Raw genomic sequence first — 23,521 nt, 5'->3', positions numbered from 1 at the left:
CAGTGCTTCCCGCCGGGCTGACCTGGGTTCCCAAGCCCCTCCCTCTCCTCAGTGTGGCCCACCTGCCGCACACCTGGAGGGACACAAGACAGTAATGGGAAAGAGTATTTTCAAGTCTTGAGTGAGAAAGCTGCTTGGGGAATAAGCTGAGGGCACCGCAATCAAACGTCGGTGTCCACCACGAACCAAGGACATCGGCCGCAAAGACCATCCACGGGAGCAGATAAAGTCTCAGACTTTTCCTTTCGGATCTTGAAGCCACTGGTGTTCTGACAACTGAATTATGGCCCATGAGACATCCAAGAATCCGTACCACTAGGACACACAATGAACCCACTCGGGGCAGGCCTGGCTTGGAAAGGAGAGCGGAGGCACTTGCTCCTCTAGGCTCTCTGCCCTCTGCCGACTGCTCCCTGAGACCCGGCTCTCCATAGAGGCAGACGGCATCAGTTCTCAGACCACTGCAAAACCCTGTCCCCAGTCGGGCACTCGCTCACTGACCCCCGTTATGTTATATATGCCTCCCAATAGGGAGGGGGGCAGAAACTGCTTAGCAATAGTAAGCACTAGTTCTAGAAGCTAAAAGGAAAATCTGCCAGAAAACAGATACAATTCAGATGATGTACTATCACAAAATTACTATTGTTGTTGGTCTTAATCGCCCAGCTATAAACAGCCAGAGGTTCCCAATACCCCCTCAGGTTTCAGGCCTGGTCTCTCTGGGAGCTGGCACCCACTAACTCACCAGGGGACTCTTGGAGGTCTCTTTATCCTTCTTGTTTTTCTTTTCCTTTTTCTTTTTCTTTTCTTTCTTCTTAGTGGCCCCAGGAGTTGACAGCTTGCCCCGCTCTTGGATCACCAAGTTCCGATAGTGTTCATCACAGGGGTGGTCCCACGTGGACTGCCCGTTGGCAAAATTGAAATAGTAAATATCACCTGTGATGTCCTGGCTGGGGGATGAGCAGAGGTCACAAGTTAGTCCCTGCTCAGGTCCAAAGCTACGCAGGAAAAAAGAAAAACAACAAGGAAGCAGAGAAGAGGGAAGAATTGTGGGGAGAGGGAAAGAGGGAGAGAGGAAGAAGAAGAGAAGAAAGAATTAACACAAAACTGGCTAGATGTGGCTAAGAATAAGGAGTTAGGTTAGATAGAAACAACCAAATAGGATATTAAGGACTTCTCACATGGAGATGTTTAATCATTAGGTTTCCCGAGAATTCATGCTAGACTAAAGAAGGAAAACTTGATTTCAGATGGATAAATACAAACACTATGATGTCTTGGAGACAAATTCTAGGATAGACGTTGCTTAATATTTTCATAAATGATCTAAAGAAAAAAATATGTTGTGAAAGTTCTGATTTTGCAAAAGACTCTAAACACATAAGAGGCAACAATCCAAGTTAGTGTGGTCAATCAATAATAAAAGAAAATAATGTAGGTGGGCCTCAAGAATCTGTTTCAGCATGGCAAAAATAAGTCTAAAATAAGTCATTCATCCCATCCACCATTATCGGTAATCCATTAGGACAGCTAATAGGAAAAAACCCATCACAATAGCAATCAACGTGAAAGATAAAATACCCAGGAATAAATTGTGTGCAAGACCTTCATAAAGTTTCACTGAAAATTCGGGGGGTGGGGGTGGGGAACAACTGGTAAGACACCCCGTGTTCCTGAATAGGATTCAAGTCTGTAAACATGACAATAATCCTCAAATTAATATATAAATCCAATACAATCCTAATCGGGCTCCTTATGAAACTTGACCTTGTCTTGGCCAAGAAGCACATGAGAAGATGTTCAACATCACTCAACATTAGGGAAATGAAAATTAAAACCACCATGAAATGCCACTTCACACCCATTAACACAACTATTATCAAAAGAGCAGAAAATAACAAGCGCTGGCGAGGATGTAGAGAAACTGGAACTCCCGTACACTACTGGTGGGAACGTAAAATGGTACGGCCAAAGTGAACAACAGTATAACAGCTCCTCAAAAAGTTAGAATTACCGAAGTTCCCTGGTGGTCCAGTGGTTAAGAATCTGCCTGCCAATGCAGGGGACACGGGTTCAATCCCTGGTTCAGGAGGATCTCACATGCCACAGAACAACTAAGCCCTGTGCCACACCTACTGAAGCCCCTGCACTCTAAAACCCGTGCCCCGCAACAAGAGAAGCCACCGCAATGAGGTGCCTGAGCACCACAACTAGAGTAGCCCCTGCTCTCTGCAACCAAAGAATGCCTGCACACAGCAACGAAGACCCAGTACAGGCAAAAACAAAGATAAATTTTAAAGATATAGCACCATATTAAAAATATGAATTACCATATAAACCAGCAATTCTACCTCTAGGTGTACATCCAAAAAAATTGAAAGCAGGAATTCAAACAGGTTATTTGTACACCAATGTTCATAGCATGTTATTCACATAGCCAACAGAAAGAGAAATTCTCAGAGGCCAGAAACAGAAAGAAAGCATGAAATCTGAGTAATAAGTGCATGAACTGACAGGTAGGGATCTGGCCTGGATATAGGCCCAGGGAACTTGAGTTTAAATGCCAATCTAGAACAAAATGTGGCCTTAGGGGGTCATAAGTTTGGAAACTAAAACTGAGACCCTACACATATCTGGGGCTCTTCAGGCTGTTCTCGCCATGAATAAAAAGCCCTAGTGGGGCACGGAAGTAGCAGAGCAGCACATCGCCCACTCCAGGTTCTAGGTGGGGAAAATAAAATTTAATGAAAAACTGAAACCCCAAGACATATGTACATAGAGTCCAAATGTGGTAAGAAAATGCCAGGTCCAGGAAATTAATGTAAAAATTTAGTCCTAAAGCACTAAAAAATCCTTGGCAGAAACCACTGTAAGGCTACTCAACAACCCAGGAATGAGACACTCACAGAAAATAAACCACTGCAGAAAATGAATTCACAAAATGCATAAGGAATAATTACAAACCATGTGAGGAGACACTTCACCATGAGGGAAAATCAGTAACACAATGAAAAGAACTGAGAGTAGAACAACCAAAAGAAGACTAGAAATAACAATATTTTAAATTATCCGAGGGATAAAAGGAGGAGAATCCATAATGAAAGAACAGAACTCTTTAAAAATAAATAAATAAACCTACACACATTGAAAAGAACTTAAGGGGACCTCCCTAGTGGTCCAGTGGTTAAGACTCCACGCTCCTAATGCCGGGCGCCTGGGCTCAATCCCTGGCCAGGGAACTAAGATCCCACATGCCACAACTAACCCACACACCACAACTGGAGAAGCGGGCATGCCACAACAAAGGTCCACTGCAGCCAAAACGAAAAATAAAATTTAAAAAAGAAAAGAACATAAGAGAACTTGTAGGAATTCGTAGTCATTAAATTCAAAAACAAACAAACAAAAACACGTTGATTAAGCAGCAGATTTGACATAGAGGAAACAAACAGTGACTTGGGAAATATATATGCTAAAGAAAATTATAAAGTCATTTTTTAAATATGAAACAGAAGTTAAGAGACATGGTGGATAAAAATAACTAGGTCTAATATATTTATAGTAAGAGTTCTAGAAAAGAAAATGATAATGGTTGAGAAGTTTTCAAAACTGAAGAGAGACATGAGTCCTCAGAGTAAGAAAGCATTCCAATTCCTATACACAGTAAATAAAAGTGAATCCACACCTAGATTTACTGTAGTGAAATTACAGGACACCAAAGATTAAAAACAAAATGAAAACAACCAGAGGGGGAAAAAATTGATTACCTACAGAGGAACAACTAATAAAGCCAAAAAACATGTCTTATTAGCAAACCCAGCAGACAGAAGATCATGGTACACAATATACAATATTGTCAAAGGGCTGTTTGACAAATCTGTACGCAACTAAACCATTATTCAAGAGTGAGTCCAGGAAATTCCCTTGTGGTCCAGTGGGTAGAACTCAGCACTTTCACAGTCAGGGCCCCGGATCAACCCCTGGGTGGGGAAGAGCGAGACCAGACAACAATTACTCAGGACACAGGAAGATCAACACATTTAGCATGCTTGATAAAAAGGACATTTAAGAAACAGAAACAGACTCACAGACAGGAAATAAGCTTATGGTTACCAAAGGGGATGGGGAAGAACAAATTAGGAGTTTGTATTAACAGATACAATAAGGTCCTAGTGTTTAGCTCAAGGAACTGTATTCAATATTCTGTAGTAAGCCATAATGGAAAAAGACATAAAAAAATATTTCTTATACATATATATATAAATACACACACATATACATATATACATAACTGAATCATTTTGCTGTATACCAGAAACTAACACAAAACTGAAAATCACTATACTTCATTCTAAAAAATGAGAGACCACATTCTTATCAAGCACACATAAAACATTTAGGTAAGCAGGATCAATTACTGAGCCAGAAAAGAATTCTGGAACAGCATGTAACAAAGAATAGAATAACGAACAAATAAAATTGGAAATCAATAATTCAAAAAATACCCAACTCTATCTCATCTCCTTCAAGCTATCATTTTGGAGAAAAGATACTTAACAAAATTTTAATAAATGAAATCCAATAATATGTAACCATTATCAAGCAGTTTACCCCAAGAAAGCAAGGTCGATCTAACAATTGAAAGCCAATCAATTGACTGTATTAGCAGACCAATATAGAAAAATCATGATTCTTCTGTATATGCAGATGCATATATAGATGCAGGAAAAAATATTTGACAAAATTCGATATCCATTTCGGATTTACACTCAGCAAGTTAGGAATACAAGGAACTTCTTCATCCTGACACACGACATTTAGAAAACCCTACAGTTAACACTGGCTAACGTCACACTCAATGGCGAAAGACTTAAGAGGAATGCTTTCCCTTAATAACAGAAATAAGCCTAAAATGGTCACCGTCACCCTTTCTATTCAACTATATTAAAGGTTCCAGGCAGTGCAATAAGGCAAGGAATGGAAATATAAGGTGTCCAGGTTAGAAAAGAAGATGAAAAAATGTCTTCATTCCCAGAAGACATACTATCTATGTAGAAAATTCTATAGAATCTACAAAAAAAGCTACTAGAACTAACGTAAGTTTAGCCAGGTTGCAGGCTAGAAGATCAGTATACAAAAATCAATTTTATTTTATATGAATGCAACCAACACTTGGAAATTGACATTTTAAAAGATAACATTTATAAACATAATGGAAAAGAATATGAAAAAGAATGGATGTATATTTATAACTGAATCACTTTGCTGTACAGAATTAATACATCATAAATCAACTATACTTCGATGACAAAAATAAATACAAGATACCATTTACAGAAGCATCAAAAAAGGAGATAAATCTGACAAAATATGAGCAAGATGTGTAAACTAAAAACTAGAAAAGATTTCTTAGCAATATTAAAGAAAGCCTAAATAACTGGAAACAGACTGTGTTCATGGGCTGGAAAACTCAATATTGTTTAAGATGTCAGTCCTCTCAGACTGATTCATAGACTCAGTGCAATTTCAGTCAAAACCCTAAACAGGATTTTTTATAGAAATTGACAAGCTGATTCTAAAATTCATACAGAAATGCAAGGGACCTAGAATACCACTTTGAAAAAGAAGAAAAAAGTTGCAGAATTTACTCTAAATGATATTAAGATGTATAACAAAGCTACAGTAACCCAGACAATACTGAAAAGCAGAGACATTACTTTGCCAACAAAGGTCCGTCTAGTCAAGGCTATGGTTTTTCCAGTGGTCATGTATGGATGTGAGAGTTGGACTGTGAAGAAAGCTGAATGCTGAAGAATTGATGCTTTTGAACTGTGGTGTTGGAGTGGACTACAAGGAGATCCAACCAGTCCATTCTGAAGGAGATCAGCCCTGGGATTTCTTTGGAAGGACTGATGCTAAAGCTGAAACTCCAGTACTTTGGCCACCTCATGTGAAGAGTTGACTCATTGGAAAAGACTCTGATGCTGGGAGGGATTGGGGGCAGGAGGAGAAGGGGACGATCGAGGATGAGATGGCTGGATGGCATCACTGACTCGATGGACGTGAGTTTGAGTGAACTCCGGGAGTTGGTGATGGACAGGGAGGCCTGGCGTGCTGTGATTCATGGGGTCGCAGAGTCAGACACGACTGAGCGACTGAACTGACTGACTGAACCCAGACAGCATGGTATTTGTGTAAAGGTAGACAGACAGACCAATGAAGACAACAGAGAATCGAGACCTGGAAGGAATTTCCCAAGTGACAGCAATTACTCACGGGACTGGGTGTAAGGGTGAAAGAGGACACATATACATAAGGTTCCTTTTAAGTAGGAAGTAGAAATAAGTTTATAGAAATGAGATAATTTTTTCAGTATAAAGCATGATGATTTGATAAACTTCTTTACTATGAAATGATCACCACAGCAGGGTTAGTTAACACCTCACTACCTCCATAATCACCTTTCCTTTTTTGTGGTGAGAACATTTCAGATCTGGGACCTCCCTGGTGGTCCACTGGCTAAGACTCCATCCCCCAGTGCAGGGGGCCTGGGTTCAATTCCTGGTCAGGGAACTAGATCCCACATGCCACAACTAAGAGTTCGCATGTAGCAATAAAGATCCCACACGCCGCAACTAAGACCCAGCACAGCCAAATAAATACATTAAAAAAAAAAAAAAAGAAAGAAAGAAAAAGAATAGAGAGATTAATGATGAGGCAAATGTGGCTAACATGATGGAGACTGGAGACCAGCAGAAACCACGACCCTACAAATACAACCATGAAGCCCCAGCACCTGGAATACCACGCATAGTGCTGACGGCTTTCCTACAAGAAAGATGTCATAAACTGGAGAAGGTCCAAGGAAAAGCGGCTAAAAAGGTCCAGAGAACAGGGAACCTGCCACGCAAGAAGAAGCTGGAAGGATTAGGCCTCTGAGGCGGCGATGAGTGAGGCTACAACAGCAGTCCTTCTGAAGCACAGCCAATGCATTCAGTGGTTCAGGAAAGAAGAGAATCATCACACCCTGTACACACGACTGCACAATCCCAGCAGAAGACACGACCCCTCCGGGGCATCTGAGGGCTAGTATGGGACAAAGGAAATCCCATCCTTTAGTAAAAAACCTGGATCACTTACTGTAGGGAGGCAGCGTAGAGAGAGCTCTGTGTACACGAGGAAGACAGAGCTGGATCTCCAAGAGTGAAAATCCTGGTTTGGGGGGAGGATGTGGGAGACAGAGGTGGATGGCAGTGGCTGCCCCACCTCAGCCAGTCTGATCCTCACCGTCAACCTCTGTTCACCCGAGATGACCAAAGTGATGCCTGCTCCTCACAATTCAGAGCTCAAACTGAAACTAGAAACCTAGACCCATTCATGAACAAGTCACACAGTTCAGGGTTGGGCAGTCCAGGGAGACAGAAGCCACTGCCGGTCTGTGTCACCGCACGCAAACCTCTCCAACACCAGCATCCACTCTGGACACGCTGATGAGGTCCCAGTATTGCCACTCTCCATCTCAGTCAGCAAAGAGTAACAGTGATACCTCCTCCGTGTGCTGAAACGGATGGTGGCACTCGAGAGCTTGATGCAGGGCAGCAGCTGAGATCCTGGGACCCTGGAAGTCTGTGCTGAGACCCTCCGGGACCAGAAAGGTAGGCTGGTTGCTGTTGTTCAGTCGCTCAGTCGTGTCCAACTCTGCAACTCCATGGACTGCAGCACACCAGGCTTCCCTGTCCTTCCCCATCTCTGGGAGTTTGCTGAAACTCATGTCCATTGAATCGGTGATGCCATCCAGCCATCTCATTCTCTGTTGCCCCTTCTCCTCCTGCCTTCAATCTTTCCCAGCATCATGGGTCTTTTCTACTGAGTCAGTTCTTCACATCAGGTGGCCAGAGTATAGGAGCTTCAGCATCAGTCCTTCCAGTGAATATTCAGGGTTGATTTCCTTTAGGATTGACTGGTTTGATCTCCTTGCAGTCCACAGGACTCTCCAGCATCACAGTTCTTCTCCAAAGTCACAGTTCGAAAGCATCAATTCTTCAGTGCTCAGCCTTCTTTATGGTCCAACTCTCACATCTGTACATGACTACTGGAAAAACCATAGCTTTGACTATACAGACCTTTGTCAGCAAAGTAATGTCTCTTTTTAACACACTGTTAAGATTTGGCATAGCTTTTCTTCCAAGGAGCAAGCGTCTTTTAATTTCATGGCTGCAGTCACCATCTGTAGTGATTTTGGAACCCAAGAACATAAAGTCTCTCACTGTTCCCCTTGTTTCCTCATCTATTTACCATGAAGAGATGGGACTGGCATCTGCTGGATCATTGAAAAAGCAAGAGAGTTCCAAAAACACATCTATTTCTGCTTTATTGACTATGCCAAAGCCTTTGACTGTGTGGATCACAACAAACTGTGGAAAATTCTTAAAGAGATGGGAATGCCAGACCACCTGACCTGCCTCTTGAGAAATCTGTGTGCAGGTCAAGAAGCAACAGTTAGAATTGGACATGGAACAACAGACTGGTTCCAAATTGGGAAAGGAGTACATCAAGGCTGTATATTGTCACCCTGCTTATTTAACTTGTATGCAGAGTACATCATTCGAAATGCCAAGCTGGATGAAGGACAAGCTGGAATCAAGATTGCTGGGAGAAATATCAATAACCTCAGATATGCAGATGATACCACCCTTATGGCAGAAAGCAAAGAACTAAAGAGCCTCTTGAAAAGAGAGAAAGAGGAGAGTGAAAAAGTTGGCTTAAAACTCAACATTCAGAAAACTAAGATCATGGCATCTGGTCCCATCACTTCATGGCAAACAGACAGGGAAACAATGGAAACAGTGTCAGACTTTATTTTTCTGGGCTCCAAAATCATTGCAGATGGTGATTGCAGCCATGAAATTAAAAGATGCTTGCTCCCTGGAAGAAAAGCTATGACCAACCTACACAGCATATTAAAAAGCAGAGACATTACATTGTCCAACTAGTCAAAGCTATGATTTTTCCAGTAGTCATGTATGGATATGAGAGTTGGACTATAAAGAAAGCTGAGTGTCGAAGAACTGATGCTCCTAAACTGTGGTGTTGACAGTCCCATGGACTGCAAGGAGATCAAACCAGTCAATCCTAAAGGAAATCAGTCCTGAATATTCACTGGAAGGACTGATGCTGAAGCTCCAATACTTTGGTCACCTGATGCGAAGAAGTGACTCATTGGAAAAGACCCTGATGCTGGGAAAGATTGAAGGTGGGAGGAGAAGGGGTCGACAGAAAATGAGATGGTTGGATGGCATTACCAACGCGATAGACATGAATTTGAGTAAGCTCTGGGAGTTGGTGACGGACAGGAAGGGCTGGCGTGCTGCAGTCCACGGGGTTGCAAAGAGTCGGACACGACTGAGCGACTGAACAGAACTGATGGGACTGGATGCCATGATCTTCTTTTTTTGAATGCTGAATTTCAAACCAGCTTTTTCACTCTCCTCTTTCACTTTCATCAAGAGGCTCTTTAGTTCCTCTTTGCTTTCTGCCATAAGAGTGGTATCATCTGCATATCTGAGGTTATTGATGTTTCTCCCAGCAATCTTGACTCCAGCTTGTGCTTCATCTAGCCCAGCATTTCGCATGATGTACTCTGCATGTAAGTTGAACAAGCAGGGTGACAATATACAGCCTGGACGTACTCCTTTTCCAATTTGGAACCAGTCCATAGTCCCGTGTCCAGTTTTAATTGCTGCTTCTTGAACTGCACACAGATTTCTCAGAAGGCAGGTAAGGTGGTCCGGGTATTTCTATCTCTAAGAATTGTCCACAGTTTTTTGTGATCCACACAGTCAAAGGTTTTAGTGTAGTCAATGAAGTAGATGTTTTTTCTGGAATTCCCTTACCTTTTCTATGATCCAACAGATGTTGGCAATTTGATCTCTGGTTCCTCTGCCTTTTCTAAATCCAGTTTGAACATGTGGAAGTTCTTGGTTCATGTACTATTGAAGCCTAACTTGGAGAATTTGGGGCATTACTTTGCTAGCATATGAAATGAGTAACTGTGCAGTAGTTTGAACATTCTTTGGGAAAAAAAAGAAAGGTGACCTGGGCTCTGGCCCAAAGCATCAGGCAGCTCAGCAGAGGGATGGCCCACTGCTGTTTCCAATTCTATGCAGGATAGGCTTCAAAAGGTGGCCAAAGGATTTCCCTGGTGGTCCAGTGGCTAAGACTCCATGCTCCCAAAGCAGGGGGGCCCAGGTTCAATCCCTGGTCAAGGAACCAGATCCCACATGCCACAACTAAGATTAAAGACCCACAACTAAGACCTGATACAGCAAAATAAATAAATAAAAATGAACATTTAAAAAAAAAAAAAAAGGTAGCCAGTTAAAGCTGATCTCCTCCCTCTGCCACAGGCCAAGCCAGAGGACCACACCCACGCTGAACTCACCATGGTTTCCACTCCACAGGCAGTGGGGCCACAATGCCCTCCCGCGCTAGCCACATCAGCTGTGGTTCCTTTATGGGATCAATACCAATCTCTCTGGCAAATTCAAGAATTTCTGCAAGGAGGGGCAGGGAGGTGGCAAGGTAAGAGAGATGGGGGTGGGAGGGGGTGGGTACAAAGAAGGAAAAATCACAATCAGTCTTGGGAGATAATGAGAGAGATATATTGCTCTCTGCCCCTGTTCCAGCTAATACTTGGTCTCTGGCCCTAGTTCCTGACACTGAGCTCCTACATCTTGTGCAATTTCCTGAGTGATGGGAGGGTCTTCCGTCCCAGTGAGGCGACTCTGGGTGGGCTCCTGGGTGCAACCTCGTCACCAGGAAGACCAGTCATGAGTAGAAGCTTGGAACTTTCAGTCTCACTGCCTCCATTCTCTAGGGAGGGGCTATAAAATGAGTTAGTAGGCGATCATACCTACATGATGAAGCCTCCATAAAAATCCCTAAACTCGGGTTCAAAGAGCTCCCAACACTTCCACGTGCCAGTAGAGTATCACATCCCAGCTCCACCAGGACAGGAGCTCCAGCACTTGGGACCCTCTCAGGTCTTGCCCTATGTACCTCTTCATCTGGCTATTCACCTCTACCCTTTATCCTATCCTTTTTGGGCTTCCCTGGTAGCTCAGGTGGTAAAGAATCCACCTGCAATGCAGGAGACCCGTTTGATTCCTGGGTCAGGAAGATCCACTGGAGAAGGGATAGGCTACCCATTCCAGTATTCCTGGGCTTCCCTTGTGGCTCAAATGGTAAAGAATCCACCTGCAATGTAGGAGACCTGGGTTCAATCCCTGGTTTCGGAAGATCCCCTGGAGAAGGGAAAGGCTATCCACTCCAGTATTCTGGCTTGGAGAATTCCATGGACTCTATAGTCCATGGGGTTGCAAAAAGTCAGACACAGCTGAGTGACTTTCATTTTGTGGGTCACCTCAGTGGAGGATTTTGGATGCTGACATACCCAGGGACTAGGAAAGGCAAAAAGGACCAGCTGAAATGTAGCTAGCCAAGGACTGTGTGTTCATTAATTTCACAAATATCTTCTGAGTGCCTTCTATGTGCCAGTCACCATGTGCCAAGACTACAAGAGAAATGGCCTCTGTCCCTATGGAGCTTACATGCTGGTAGAAGAAACAGCCAGGAATGACATAAACAGATAAATATACAAGGAATTAAAGATTCTGATAAACATAATGAAGGCAGTAAGTGAGGTATGAGACTGAGAATGTTGAGGTAGAGGGGCACTCCTTTAGAATGAATGGGCCAAAAATCTCTCAGAATGGTGACGCTTAACCAATTCTGTGGGAAGCAAAGAAGCCAGGCGTACAAAACACCGAGAAATGAGCTCTCAGGCAGAAGAGCAGGTTCAAAGGGCCTGCAACACGTAGCAGCCTGACCTGTCCGGGCATGGTCAGAAAGGCCATGTGACCAGTAGAGGGAGGGAAAGGCAGGCAGTGAGTCAGCCTGGCCAGGAGGCAGGGCCGGGTCATACAGAGTCCTGCACATCCCACTAAGGGCACTGTGCTGAGTACAATGCAAGATTATATGGAAGATTATGAAAAGCAGAGCCCTGATAGGATCTGCTTCACACTGCGCGTTCACTCTGGCGCTAAGTGGAGCACAGACTGGAGGCGGAGGAGGAGAAGCAGGGAGGCAGACTAGGAAGCGGCTGCAAGCCCAGGAACAGAAAACGGGGGCTCGAACTCAGGATGTCTGCATGTGACTGAGCAGAAGAGAGGTTTTTTTAATAAAAATCCCGAAAAAAAGTTAGACCCCTTTCACAATAGCAAACCAAAAATAATAAAATATTTAAGAAACAAACTGAGGGGACTTCCCTGATGATCAGTGGTTAAGACTCCATACTCTCAAAGCAGGAGATGTGGGTTCAATCCCTGGTTGAGGAACTAAGATCCCACAAGCCATATAGCACAGCACCCCGCCCCCTACCCCCCCGGCAAAAAAAAAAAAAAAGAACTGAGCAAGAAGTGTGCAAAATCAAAATGAAGAAAACTTCCAGTTACCCCTGAAGAAAACAAAAAAGATGCAAACGGAAAGGAACAGATGTTCTTTGATAGTAACCCCCAGGTTGACCTGGATGTATAACTTAACTGCAGAGATGGCAATCCTCCACAGGCTCATTCATAAATTTAACACAATTTTCTCTAATTTTTTTCTACTAACAGTCCCCTAATACACAGCCCTCCCCAGAAAGATAGGGTGATTATAAAATCCATGAGGAGATAAAGCAGACAAGATAACCAAGAAAACTTTGAAAAAAGAAGAAGAAAAAGAAGGGCATTTCAGCCTTACTAGACACTGGAAGGCTTATAACCGAGCCTCAGTAATTCAGAACACAGCTCTGTATGAACAGACAGCCTCAAAGAATAGGAGAGAAAGTAAACCCTCATACACACGCAGCACTCAACCAGTGGGCAAAGGATGAGCTATTCAGTGAACGGTGTGGAGACGAACCCGAGGAAAACCTGAGAGCAGGGGAGCTTTTCTAACTATGATCAAAATTCAGGGGCCATATGAGAACTGGCTTATCTATTTAACACAAAGATTAAAAATTTCTACATGGCAGGACTACCCCTAGCGATCCTGTGGTTAAGACCTCGTGCTTCTGTTGCAGGGGGTGCAGGTTCAGTCCTTGGTTGGGAACTAAGATCCCAGGTGTCACACAGAGTAGGCAAAAAAAAATTTTTTTTAATTTAAATTTCTACATGGCAAGCAAACAATAATCCTATGCTATAACAAATCCTATCCTATCCTAATGTGGGATCCACAGATCCAACAGTTCTTCCCCCAAACTGGCTCACAAACCATCTGAACTATAAGCAAAATCTGTGTGTCCAGGTCTGCAACTCAGGAGAAATTCAAAGAAATCTTCACCCATCAAAACAGCCTAGTGTTTCACAGTGAGGGCCCTGGAACTAGAAGACCTGTGTGTGGGTCGTAACTGCCCTGTAGTAAACTGTGTGACTACTGGGAAGTGACTTAACCTTTTGGTGTCTTGGTTTCCTCATCTGTAAAATGGGATAATAATAGTGCCTCAATCATGGAGTTGCTACGAGGGTTGAAAAGGAAATAACATGTAAAGTTCTTTTGTAGAGAGACTGGCACATGGTAGCACTCAATAAATGTTGTTATTGTTACTAATAATGCTAGTGTTGTTTTTAAAAAACACAACCACTTCCTGGTGGCTCAGACTGTAAAGAGTCTGCCTGCAGTGCAGGAGACCCGGGTTCAATCCCTGGGTTTGGAAGATCCCCTGGAGGAGGACATGGCAACCCACTCCAATATTCTTGCCTGGAAAATTTCAGGACAGAGGAGCCTGGAGGGCTACAGTCCATGGGTTGCAAAGAGTTGGACAGACTGAGCGACTAACACACTTTAAGAAACTGAGTTTCCCCTAGCCTCAGCACATACTGTATTTTATGATATCTTCTTAACCATAACTTCTTGAACTGAACTGGTGGTTCAGACAGTAAAGCGTCTGCCTACAGCGCAGGAGACCTGGGTTCGATCCCTGGGCCAGGAAGATCCTCTGGAGAAGGAAATGGCAACCCACTCCAGTACTCTTGCCTGGAAAATCCCATGGACGGAGGAGCGTAGTAGGCTACAGTCCATGGGGTCGCAAAGAGTCGGACACGACTGAGCAACTTCACTTCATTTCTTAACCATATTTTCATTTAAAATTAATCACTGATCTGACCCGAGGTCACCAAACTTTTTTCATAAAAGACCAAACAGTAAATATTTTAGGCTCTGTGGGCTGCAGTCTCTGGTCACAACGACTCAATACTGCCCCTACAGTGTGAAAGCAGCCATACACAACACATAAACAAGGAAGTGTGGCCGTTTCCTAATAAAACTTTATTTACAAAAGCAAGCTTCAGGCCAGGTGAGGCCAGCCCCGGATCTAACCCAAATATACTGAGCAGCCCTGAGCAGCCCTGTGCACGTTCCCTCCTCTGCACTACAAGGACGAAAATTAAATCAGAAACAATTACCCTCACAGAACTATCACGACACCCCTGGGGCCTCTTACCATGCTCGCTGGGGATGTAGTTCTCATCATAGTCTTCCTCCAGAACCAGCTGGTCTCCTATGCGGATGGGTCTGCCGGCCATGATCAGTCTGGGCTCCAACGCCTAGATCCCCCAACCCAAAGAGAAAAATCAGTGCCCTAACTTAGAAGGGGAGAAATTGGAGCTGGTCTTGGGGCACCTGGGCCAAATAGGAGGTTTCTCCAGACACCGGGGAGAGTGGAGCAGGGAACCAACAGCTCAGAACTTACAACCCTTGTACCCGGGAAAGTTCCTGGAGACACACCTCCCCCAAAGCCTTGCTGAAGACTCCATGGACCACAAAAGTTCTGGAAACCCAACTCTCTCAAGGGTTTGACTTCATACATTTGCCCACAAAGACGAGTAACAACTAACAGTCTACGAGCCCTGCTAGAAAACCCTAAATAGCAAAATAACTGGCAGCACACGCACCCCCATACACCAATGTCCCCTGGTGAGCGCAGGCTGTCTCAACCTGTGGCCCTCTTTGCACATTCCTACTGACATTCAGCGAAGCCCTCAGGAGGCTTACAGTCTAGTGGAGGCAGGCACACAGCTTCACCAGAAGTAGCAGGCAGAAGAGAAAAAAAAAATCCTGCTCTGGGGAGTATTAAGGAAGAAGTCACACACTCCCAGTGCAGGGATGAAGGAAGACTTTGTTAAGGAACTGGGTTCAGAAGGCTGACAAGAGTTCTGAGGACAGAGGGAAGAACCCAGGCAGAGGGAACAGCCTTTGAGGCAAGGCATTATGCAGCGCCAATGCCAGCATGCACGGCAGGGACCGCGGGGAAGCCAGGCCCAGTCACGGTCATGGAGAGCTTGGTGGACGATGCTGAAGGGCCTCGACTCTTCCCTGTAGCAAAAGGGAGTCACTGAGGGCTTTGGTGGGAGAAAGTGACACAGAGTGGCCCTTTTTTTTTTTTTTTTCCAAGATGAGAACTTTGGCAGGAGTGTCCTGGCCGGATTGGAGAGATGAGAGACTAGCGTCAGGAAAATCACTAAAGAGGCTATGGTCCCTGGGAAAGATGATGAGGGCTTAAACTAGGGCAGAATCAGTGGGAATGGAGAAAAAGGGACAGACACAAGGGATGATATGATGTTAGGTTTAACGTGAGAGAGTCAATTCCTAGGCAGGTTGATAGGAAGCCCGGGGTTCCTGAGGAGGAGAGGGGTGTCTGGGGCTCTCGAAGAGGAGATAGGGGTCTGGAATTCTCAAGGAGGAAGAAAGGACAAACACTTTTTTTCTCTACATTTCTTGGTCTTAGGCACCTAAAACACTTTTTTTCTTTAAGCCTGGAACTGATGATTACACAACAAAAAACTCAGTTTAAACTCTGTAACTAAGAATTATATATCAATGTATCCTGCTTGAGGACAGTTTCTCCTTCCTGAAAACCTTCTGGCTAATCCTGTTATCTTAAAATGTAAATTATGGGAGTGGGTCTAGTAAGATCTTTACAACCTTGAGACATTCTTCTGATTTATCGTAATAACTAATTTTAAAAAGTATATAACCCCCTTGCATAGACTAGCAAGGGGGGGCTTTCTCCATCCCTCTTCTGATGTCTATGTCAGAAGCTTTCGAAGTCCCTTTTCACTTCAGTGAAACTCTACTACACAAAAGTTCCTGGTCCCTGGTCCCCAAGTTAAATCTTCTTTGGAGATCACGAATCCGACACCTGTTCACCTAAGCTGTCAACAGGACCAGGATGGGGGCGGGGCGGGGGCAGAAGAGTGGAAAGGAACCAACCTGAATGCAAGGTTTTTAGCTCAGGGAGGGGGCAGTATCACATGCTTCAACTGACAGGCTGGTGCGGTTCCACACCTGTTCCTCCCTTCGCATTCCTGCTCCTTCAACAACCTCAGGACCCCAGGTCACAGCACCAGTCCCCTGTGGGAGCTCGCACACTGAAGCCTGAAGATGCCTGGACAAGTCAGCCTGTAGCACGTGTAGACAGCCCCTTCGGAGGGCCTCCTCCACTAAGGCACTGTCAGCCGCCCCGCTGTGACCAAAGGGAGGAGACTGGAGGAACTTTCTGATGTCTCCTGCAGCCGCCTCTTCAGAAACGGGCACTGTTCACCTGGGGCAGCAAGCATGACAGGGGAGTAAGCAGAAAGACCTGGTCAACAGAAAGGAGGCTGGGATACAGCTCGTGAAGAATGCTCAGGAAACAGCCAGGTCAGTGACTCTGAATCTGCTCCAAGATCCCTGGAGGGGGCCCCTGATAAACACAAAGGATCTGAAGGACCATTCCGTGGTCCCCACTGCACCCTGGCAGGTGAGAGATGGACATGGGAGGTGTCTTGTGATAGGACTCACAAAAGACGGTTCCCAGACTTCCCTGGTGGTACAGTGGAGAAGAATCCACCTGCCAATGCCGGGGACACAGGTTTGAACCCCTCGTCTGGCAAGATCCCACATGCCGCGGGGCAACTAAGCCCAAGGGCCACAACCACTGAAGACCACGTGCCCTATAGCCCGTTCCCCGCAACAGGAGCCACTGCAATGAGAAGCCCACGCACGACAACTGTAGAGTAGCCCCTGCTCATCACAACGAGAGAAAGCCCAGGAGCAGCAACGAAGACTCAGCGCAGCCAAAAATAGATAAAAAATGCCTTTTAAAAAAGATACTTCCCTTTGTCCATCACTGGACCCAACGGAGCCAGCCTTCTGCCACCCCTGATTCCCACCACGACACCTCCAAGCAGTAACTTAGTGCCTCAGGAAGAAAGGCTAAAGAAAGAAGCATTCTTTCCCGCAGTACTTAAGCCCAAGTGAGACGCGCTCTCCCTCCCCTAAGAACACGTAACACCTGTGGATGTAATGCTTGTAATGCCCCCACATGCAGTCTGCCATAAGTAGGGCCCTGATACGGAAAAAAGCAAAGCAGGAAAGTACCAAGAACCAGGGCAGTAGAACGTGGTCCACAGGCTGGGGGCTTAAAGAGATCTCAGAATCTTTAATCCTCTGAGTCAGGGAGGAGAGAGAAAGAAAAAGGGAAAAGATCTCTGGGGGTGGAGGAATCACAATGGCCTGAACATCAGGCTGTACCTTATTCAATTCAACAGGCAGTGATGAATTCTGCACTGCACCAACTAACTCAAGGAATCTGAGAAGTTCTGCCTTTAACAGACTTCCCTATCCCTAGACACGTGCCATCTCCAGAAAGAGGGGGCAGGTAAAATCTCTTGTCTTCCTGGCAAAATGCCTCATTAGCTACTTACAAAACTGTCTGTGTTTAACTATTTATAAAGTTTGGGAAGAATGTGGAAAATCTAAATTCCTGAATCACTCAAATGTCAAACAAATCTTCTGCTGGAAAAAAAAAAAAATTAAAATGTGGGTGGTCTATTTCCTGGCTTCAGGAAAGAGGTAGGCAAGGCCAGGGCAAAAAGAACAGGAATTGCAGGATTGAGGAAGGTAGTGGAAGAGAAACCATATTCGTCAATGGCAGCTGGAGATCATTTATTCATTCCAGAAATACTGGGTCAGCCCAAAATGTGTGTTTGGATTTTCCCTTAATATCCTGCAGAAAAATCCAAATGAACTTTTTGGCCAATCCAATATTTATTTATTGCTGGGCACTGGAGAGGCAATTAAAAACAGATTCAGCTGCTACTCCCCTGGAACTGGTTTAGTGAGGCAAGGAGACAAACCAGTCATAGGAAAGCGTATAGTTTTAACTGGGGAGGAGCTCTGAAGGAAATGTGCCTGATTTAGACGAAGCCCGTGCTGAGAAGTGAAGAATGAATAGGCAGTCACCAGACAAAGAGGAGGAAAAGGTGTTCTAACAAAAGCAGCAGCAGGTGCAAAGCTCCAACAGGAAAGAACACTAGGCGAGGAGAAGGGTTGTCGGAGACGATGCTGGGCAGGTGGGTAGCAGCCAGGCCACGCCGAGAACTCGGCCTGGAAGGTCCAGAGAGCTGGAAGTGAGGAAAGGTGTTTCCAGATACACATTTTGAAGGAGGTTACTCCAGGAGCCACTGGAAATACAGACAGGAACGGAGGCCAGGTTGGAAAGAAGAAAATCAGAGTAGCTGCAGAGAGATTAGGAAGGAAACCATGAGCCAATCTAGACGAGAGCTGATGATAACCTGGGCAAGAGGGGGTGAGATGAGAGGTCTAAGAAAGCAGCCCTGAGGTCAGCTCCAGCAAACACACGACACGTGTCCTAACGTTTCCCACCAAGCCCGAGACCCCGAGGGACAGCGCTGTCAACCTTGGCCCCCTCACGAGGCTTCAGGACCATCAACACTGCACTCCGTGCAGCACTTACCAACCGAGCAGATGAAACCTGATGACATGGGCGTGCCACCAAGCCTGGCACTCACTGTGAGCCACAGAGCTTTGGGGGAGGCTCACCCAACTGTCCTCATCCATCTCCTGCCAATCCCAGAATCTACCAAAAAAAAAAAAGGAATGGCTCATATACCTCCTCCAGGAAGCCCTCCCTGACTAACCTCAGCCTCTCCTGTCAACTTACAACCACTTCAGCACAAAGCACACAGGTTTTCTTGTGTTCACAGGCATATTATTTTCCACATGACCTTTTTCATGGGAATGTGTTCTATCTCTCCTGTTAAACCAAAGACGTCTGAGGCCATGCCTCTGCCTCCTTTTGCCTTTTGCAACCAAGCCTAAAATAAGCTATGTAAAGGTAGAAGCCCAGTCACTGCTCTAAACTACTAACAGACAACCGAGGAATCTCAAAAGCCAGAAGAAAACCCCAAGAGCTTTGGTCCCACTGCCCTTCCCATGCCAAATTTCTCCTCTGTGCTTTGTGTCAGACAGCATTAATGGTCGAAGCACCAGTTCGGGGGCCAGAAACACGCGAATTAAATCCCATCTCCCTTGCCTACCAGCTGTTTGACCTTAGGCAAGGTACTTCCCCTTCTCTAAGCCTCAATAACCTCATGCGCATAACTCATACAGCCATGATAATCTACTTCACAAGGCTGTTTGAAGATGAAACAATACTTGTACCTAGCACAGTCCCTGATACACAAAATATGCTAAATAAATTTCACAAGGCTGTCTGAAGATGAAACAATACTTGTGCCTAGCACAGTCCCTGATACACAAAATACGCTAAATAAATTTAGCAGTATTACTGATATTACTGCCAATTCCACGGTTGGATCATTCTTAACTAGTAAACGGTCTCTCTCACCTTAAGCCAAAATCTGTTTCTAAGAAACTTCCTCCCATTTGTCCTGTTCCACCCTCTGGACCCACAGAGAGCACCCAAGGCGTCTCTACTCCAAGTCAAGTTTTCCCAGCTCCCTTCCCTTCAGCACATGCCATTGGTTCCCAGTCTCCCCACGTCGTGGTTACCTTCCCATGCATGTGGTCTAATTTAACAGGCAAAGCCAAAAAGTTCTGCACACCTGCATACTCACCCAGCACACACATGCATATGCGTACTTAGGGCTCCCCGAGTGTCATTTCTTCCACCCTGCTTCAACAATTATAAGGAAAGTTCACTACCAGAAGAGAGAAGATTTACTGGAGAAGGCACTGGGGAGAACGCTGAAGCCATTAGAGCTGATTAGGTAGTGGTAATGAGCACAGGCTTGGGAGCATTCTTGGCTTTGAATCCCGGCTCTATCACTTACCACCTGGGCAAGTTGCCTCAGTTTCCTCACCTGTAAAATGGGGTTATCTACCATGTCTATCCAGAAGGGTTATGAGGACTAAGTGACTCAATACATGTAAAATACTCAAAACATAGTAAAATCTCAATAAATGTTAGTTGTTATTGTTGTTCAGTCAGTAAGTCGTGTCTGACTCTTTGCAACCCTATGAACTGCAGCACGCCAGGCTGCCCTGTCCTTCCCCACCTCCTGGAGTTTGCTCAGACTCACATCCATTGAGTCGGTGACGCCATCCAACCGTCTCACCATTCACTTATTTAAAGGGCATGGTCTACATTGCTCCAGAGGACAGATCTAGCACTGGGGAGTATAAACTAAAGCCCTTCAGACATCCAATAACCACTGATTGACTGGTCAGGCACTGTGCCGTCAGGGCTACAAAGCTGGGAACACTTCAGCTCAAGCTAGCTGTGAAGCCACATATGTAGACACACGATTATGCAGTGTGTTAGCCGCATTAAGGGAAGTAACAGAAAATGCAACAGGACACAAAGGCAACGGCGACCTATCCTACTTTGGGAGATCAGGAAAAACACTGCCGAGGACCATAGAGATGGCTTTGGAAAGTTAAGCAGGAGCTCATCAGGATGAGGGAGTAAGGTTATCTGGAGACAAAAGACACAGCTTGTACAAAGGCAAAGAGGCAGAAGAGAGTATGTGGCAGGTGCAGAGAATTAATGAAGACAACAAAAGCTTATATTCACTGAATACTTTCTATGTTCCAAGAACTGTACTAGTGCTGTGTATACATCATCTCACCGCATCCTCTCTGCTAAATAGAGATTTTTATAATCTCTTATTTTTCAAAAAAGTAATCTGAGGATAAGCAAATTTAAAAAAACTTGAACTTGCTCAAGGTTTCACAGCTAGTAAGTGGCACAGCAAAACATGCATGCATCCATGTCTATCTGACTCCAAAGTCTTGAGCTCTTAAAAAACACCCTTTTAGACCTAGTTATATCCCCCATTTTACAGATGAAGGAACTGAGGCAACTTGCCCAGCTGGTACATGGCAGGGCTGGGATTCAAAGCCAAAGATGTTCCCAAATCTGTGCTCACTTGTTGTTTTTGTTTAGTCACTAAGTCGTGTCCGACTGTTTTGTGACCCCATAGACTGTAGCCCGCCAGGTTCCCCTCTCCATGGTATTTCCCAGGCAAGAAAACTGGAGTGGATTGCCATTTCCTTCTCCAGGGAATCTTCTGGACCCAGGGATCAAACCCACGTCTCCTACGTCAGCAGACAGATTCTTTACCACTGAGGCACTAGGAAAGCCTCTGTGCTTATCACCACTGCATAATCAACTCTACTGTCTTCCATGTTTTCCTCAGGGCCTTCTCCAGGAAATATTCTTTTTCGGTGGTGAGCTTTCTTTATAATAGTTCAAGCAGGGTGACCAGCGCACAAGGGACAATGGCAGGAGAAAGACGTACAATGGAAGGCAAGGGACACATGATAAATGGCTTGGGAGGATTGTGGCTGCATCTTGACATAACAAGGAGCCATCACAGGATTTCACAAAGGAGACCGGCCTGATCAGATCTGTAGTTTAGAGAGATGATTCTGACAGCTGTGTAAAACTAATTGGAGAAGGGCAAGAACAGAAGCAGAGAAAGCACTTAGAAAGTTATTCTGAAAACACAGGCAAGAAATGATAAACGAAGTCAGTAGCTGTGAGAATGAAAAGGGCCAGATTCTAGGTGTTGTAGGAGGCAGAATAGTAGTACCTGATGTCTGCAGTAAGTGAGGGAGAAACAAGAGGACAATCAGCACTTAGGCCAGTATATTGTGATCATCTGTTCACTGCTGTGCCTTGCCCAATAGCCCCACCTAGCATACGGCCTAGATATAGGAAATGTCCAACAAATGTTGGCAGCATATTCTAGACGAATGAATTACAAGTGCAGATGTGGCTGAGTGAGTGAAGGGGTGAAGTCCTTCACTGAGACAGGAGCTACAAAGGAGGAGCAGATCTGAGGGACCAGGAAGGCTGGGTCAGCATTCAGCTGGGGATGATCAGTAAGCAAGTGGATCTCAAGAAAAGAGGTCTAATGGGAGCCAATTGGGGAGTAACCGTTAAACAGATGGTAATTGAAACTCTGGGTGAAATAGCCCCAAGACGGAATGTGGTGGGTAGAAAGCAGGGGCTTTGCGAAGGCTGATGGGGGCGGGGGCTAGGAAACCAGAGAGAAAGGAGTCTTAGAAGGCAAGTGAGGAGGGCAGTTCCAGAGGGAGAAGGTGGATTTTTTAATTAATGCAAAGAAAGAAAAAAGCAAAAAACTTACTATCTTCCCCAGCTGACCGAAAGACGGCAGAAGGTTGGGCCTGCCCGGATTCGGACATGGGGGAAGCTTCCCCAAGAGAGAAGTACTCAAGCAGGGTTTAGAAGGCCGGCCTTACACAAAAACTGTGAACAGGACAAACAAGCTAGAGGCCCCGCCAGCTGACACTCGTGGCCCAGGGCCCGCTCTCACTGCCCCGCCAGCACTCCAGCCCAGGCCCTTCCGCCCCTCGGATTTTGGATACAGCCGCACTGATCAGGCCGCTCCATCCTCACTTCTTCCTTCAGTTCCCGCCCACACTCGTGCACATCCCGCTGGGTGGCACACGAATGTGCCTCGATTCTCCCGCTTCCCTCCGTTCCCCGCCAACCAACCTCTCCCGCAAGGGCGTCCTCACCTGGCCCCCACCCCGGGAGGCCCAGGGCGCTAGCTCCCGGCTCTACGCGGTTTCCCCAGCACCACCCCGGCTCCCGCTTCCAGGGACGCCGGGGTGTTGCCCTGCAGCGGCCAACAACCACTTCCGGAAAGGGTACCAGCCTAGCAACTAAGGGTACCGCCTCTACCTGGAGTCAATAGGTCGCTGAATGAGAGCCTAGCATCAGATTGGTTAAAGGTCCCGTCGAATCACGGCGGCGTTCTGCACGTTTCCCGTTGTATGATGGGAGATGTAGGCCAATATAGTAGATGGGTTTCCGCGTGAGTTTAAAAGAGGATTCTGAATTTAGACATGAGGGGAATTTCTTCCTGAGCAGGCAAGGATCATTCATAGTATCGACAGTAACGTGTATTAACTAAGGTAATTTTTTGTCATCATTTTTAGTAGTATAATTAACATCAGGTGAATAATACACTGGTCCTCAATAATCAACCTACAGGCTTTAATAAACAAAAGACTCTCACGTGCTACTCATGAATTAAGAGACCACTACCCATCTTTCGGAGAAGGCAATGGCACCCCACTCCAGTACTCTTGCCTGGAAAATCCAACGGATGGAGGAGCCTGGTGGGCTGCAATCCATGGGGTC

The 23,521-nt window shown here is 45.4% G+C and overlaps 1 protein-coding gene across 21 annotated transcripts in view; it reads right to left on the bottom strand.

The window, feature by feature from the left end:
• Window positions 1-23,018, bottom strand: part of CEP164 (centrosomal protein 164) — a 69,943-nt gene extending 46,925 nt beyond the window's left edge. For 17 of the 21 annotated variants that reach the window (XR_009596583.1, XM_060399717.1, XM_060399723.1 and 14 more), the window contains exons 1-4: window positions 22,894-23,018; window positions 14,543-14,645; window positions 10,442-10,553; window positions 746-950 (exon numbers count right to left, since the gene is read on the bottom strand). Coding sequence is in view for 20 of the 21 variants with exons in the window: in XM_060399717.1 (XP_060255700.1) it covers window positions 746-950; window positions 10,442-10,553; window positions 14,543-14,624 (399 nt within the window). In the remaining variant the exon portion in view is untranslated. Of the gene's footprint in view, window positions 1-745; window positions 951-10,441; window positions 10,554-14,542; window positions 14,646-16,311; window positions 16,643-18,838; window positions 18,962-22,870 lie in introns of all 21 variants that reach the window. The other 4 variants (XM_060399719.1, XM_060399718.1, XM_060399720.1 and 1 more) reach the window with 4 other exon arrangements.
• Between the last annotated feature and the right edge of the window lie 503 nt (window positions 23,019-23,521).

This window comes from Ovis aries, chromosome 15, assembly GCF_016772045.2.
Source record: "Ovis aries strain OAR_USU_Benz2616 breed Rambouillet chromosome 15, ARS-UI_Ramb_v3.0, whole genome shotgun sequence".
Classification (NCBI taxonomy): Eukaryota; Metazoa; Chordata; class Mammalia; order Artiodactyla; family Bovidae; genus Ovis; species Ovis aries.
Note: the sequence above shows the minus strand (reverse complement) of the source record. Positions and strands in the feature narration are given on the sequence as shown.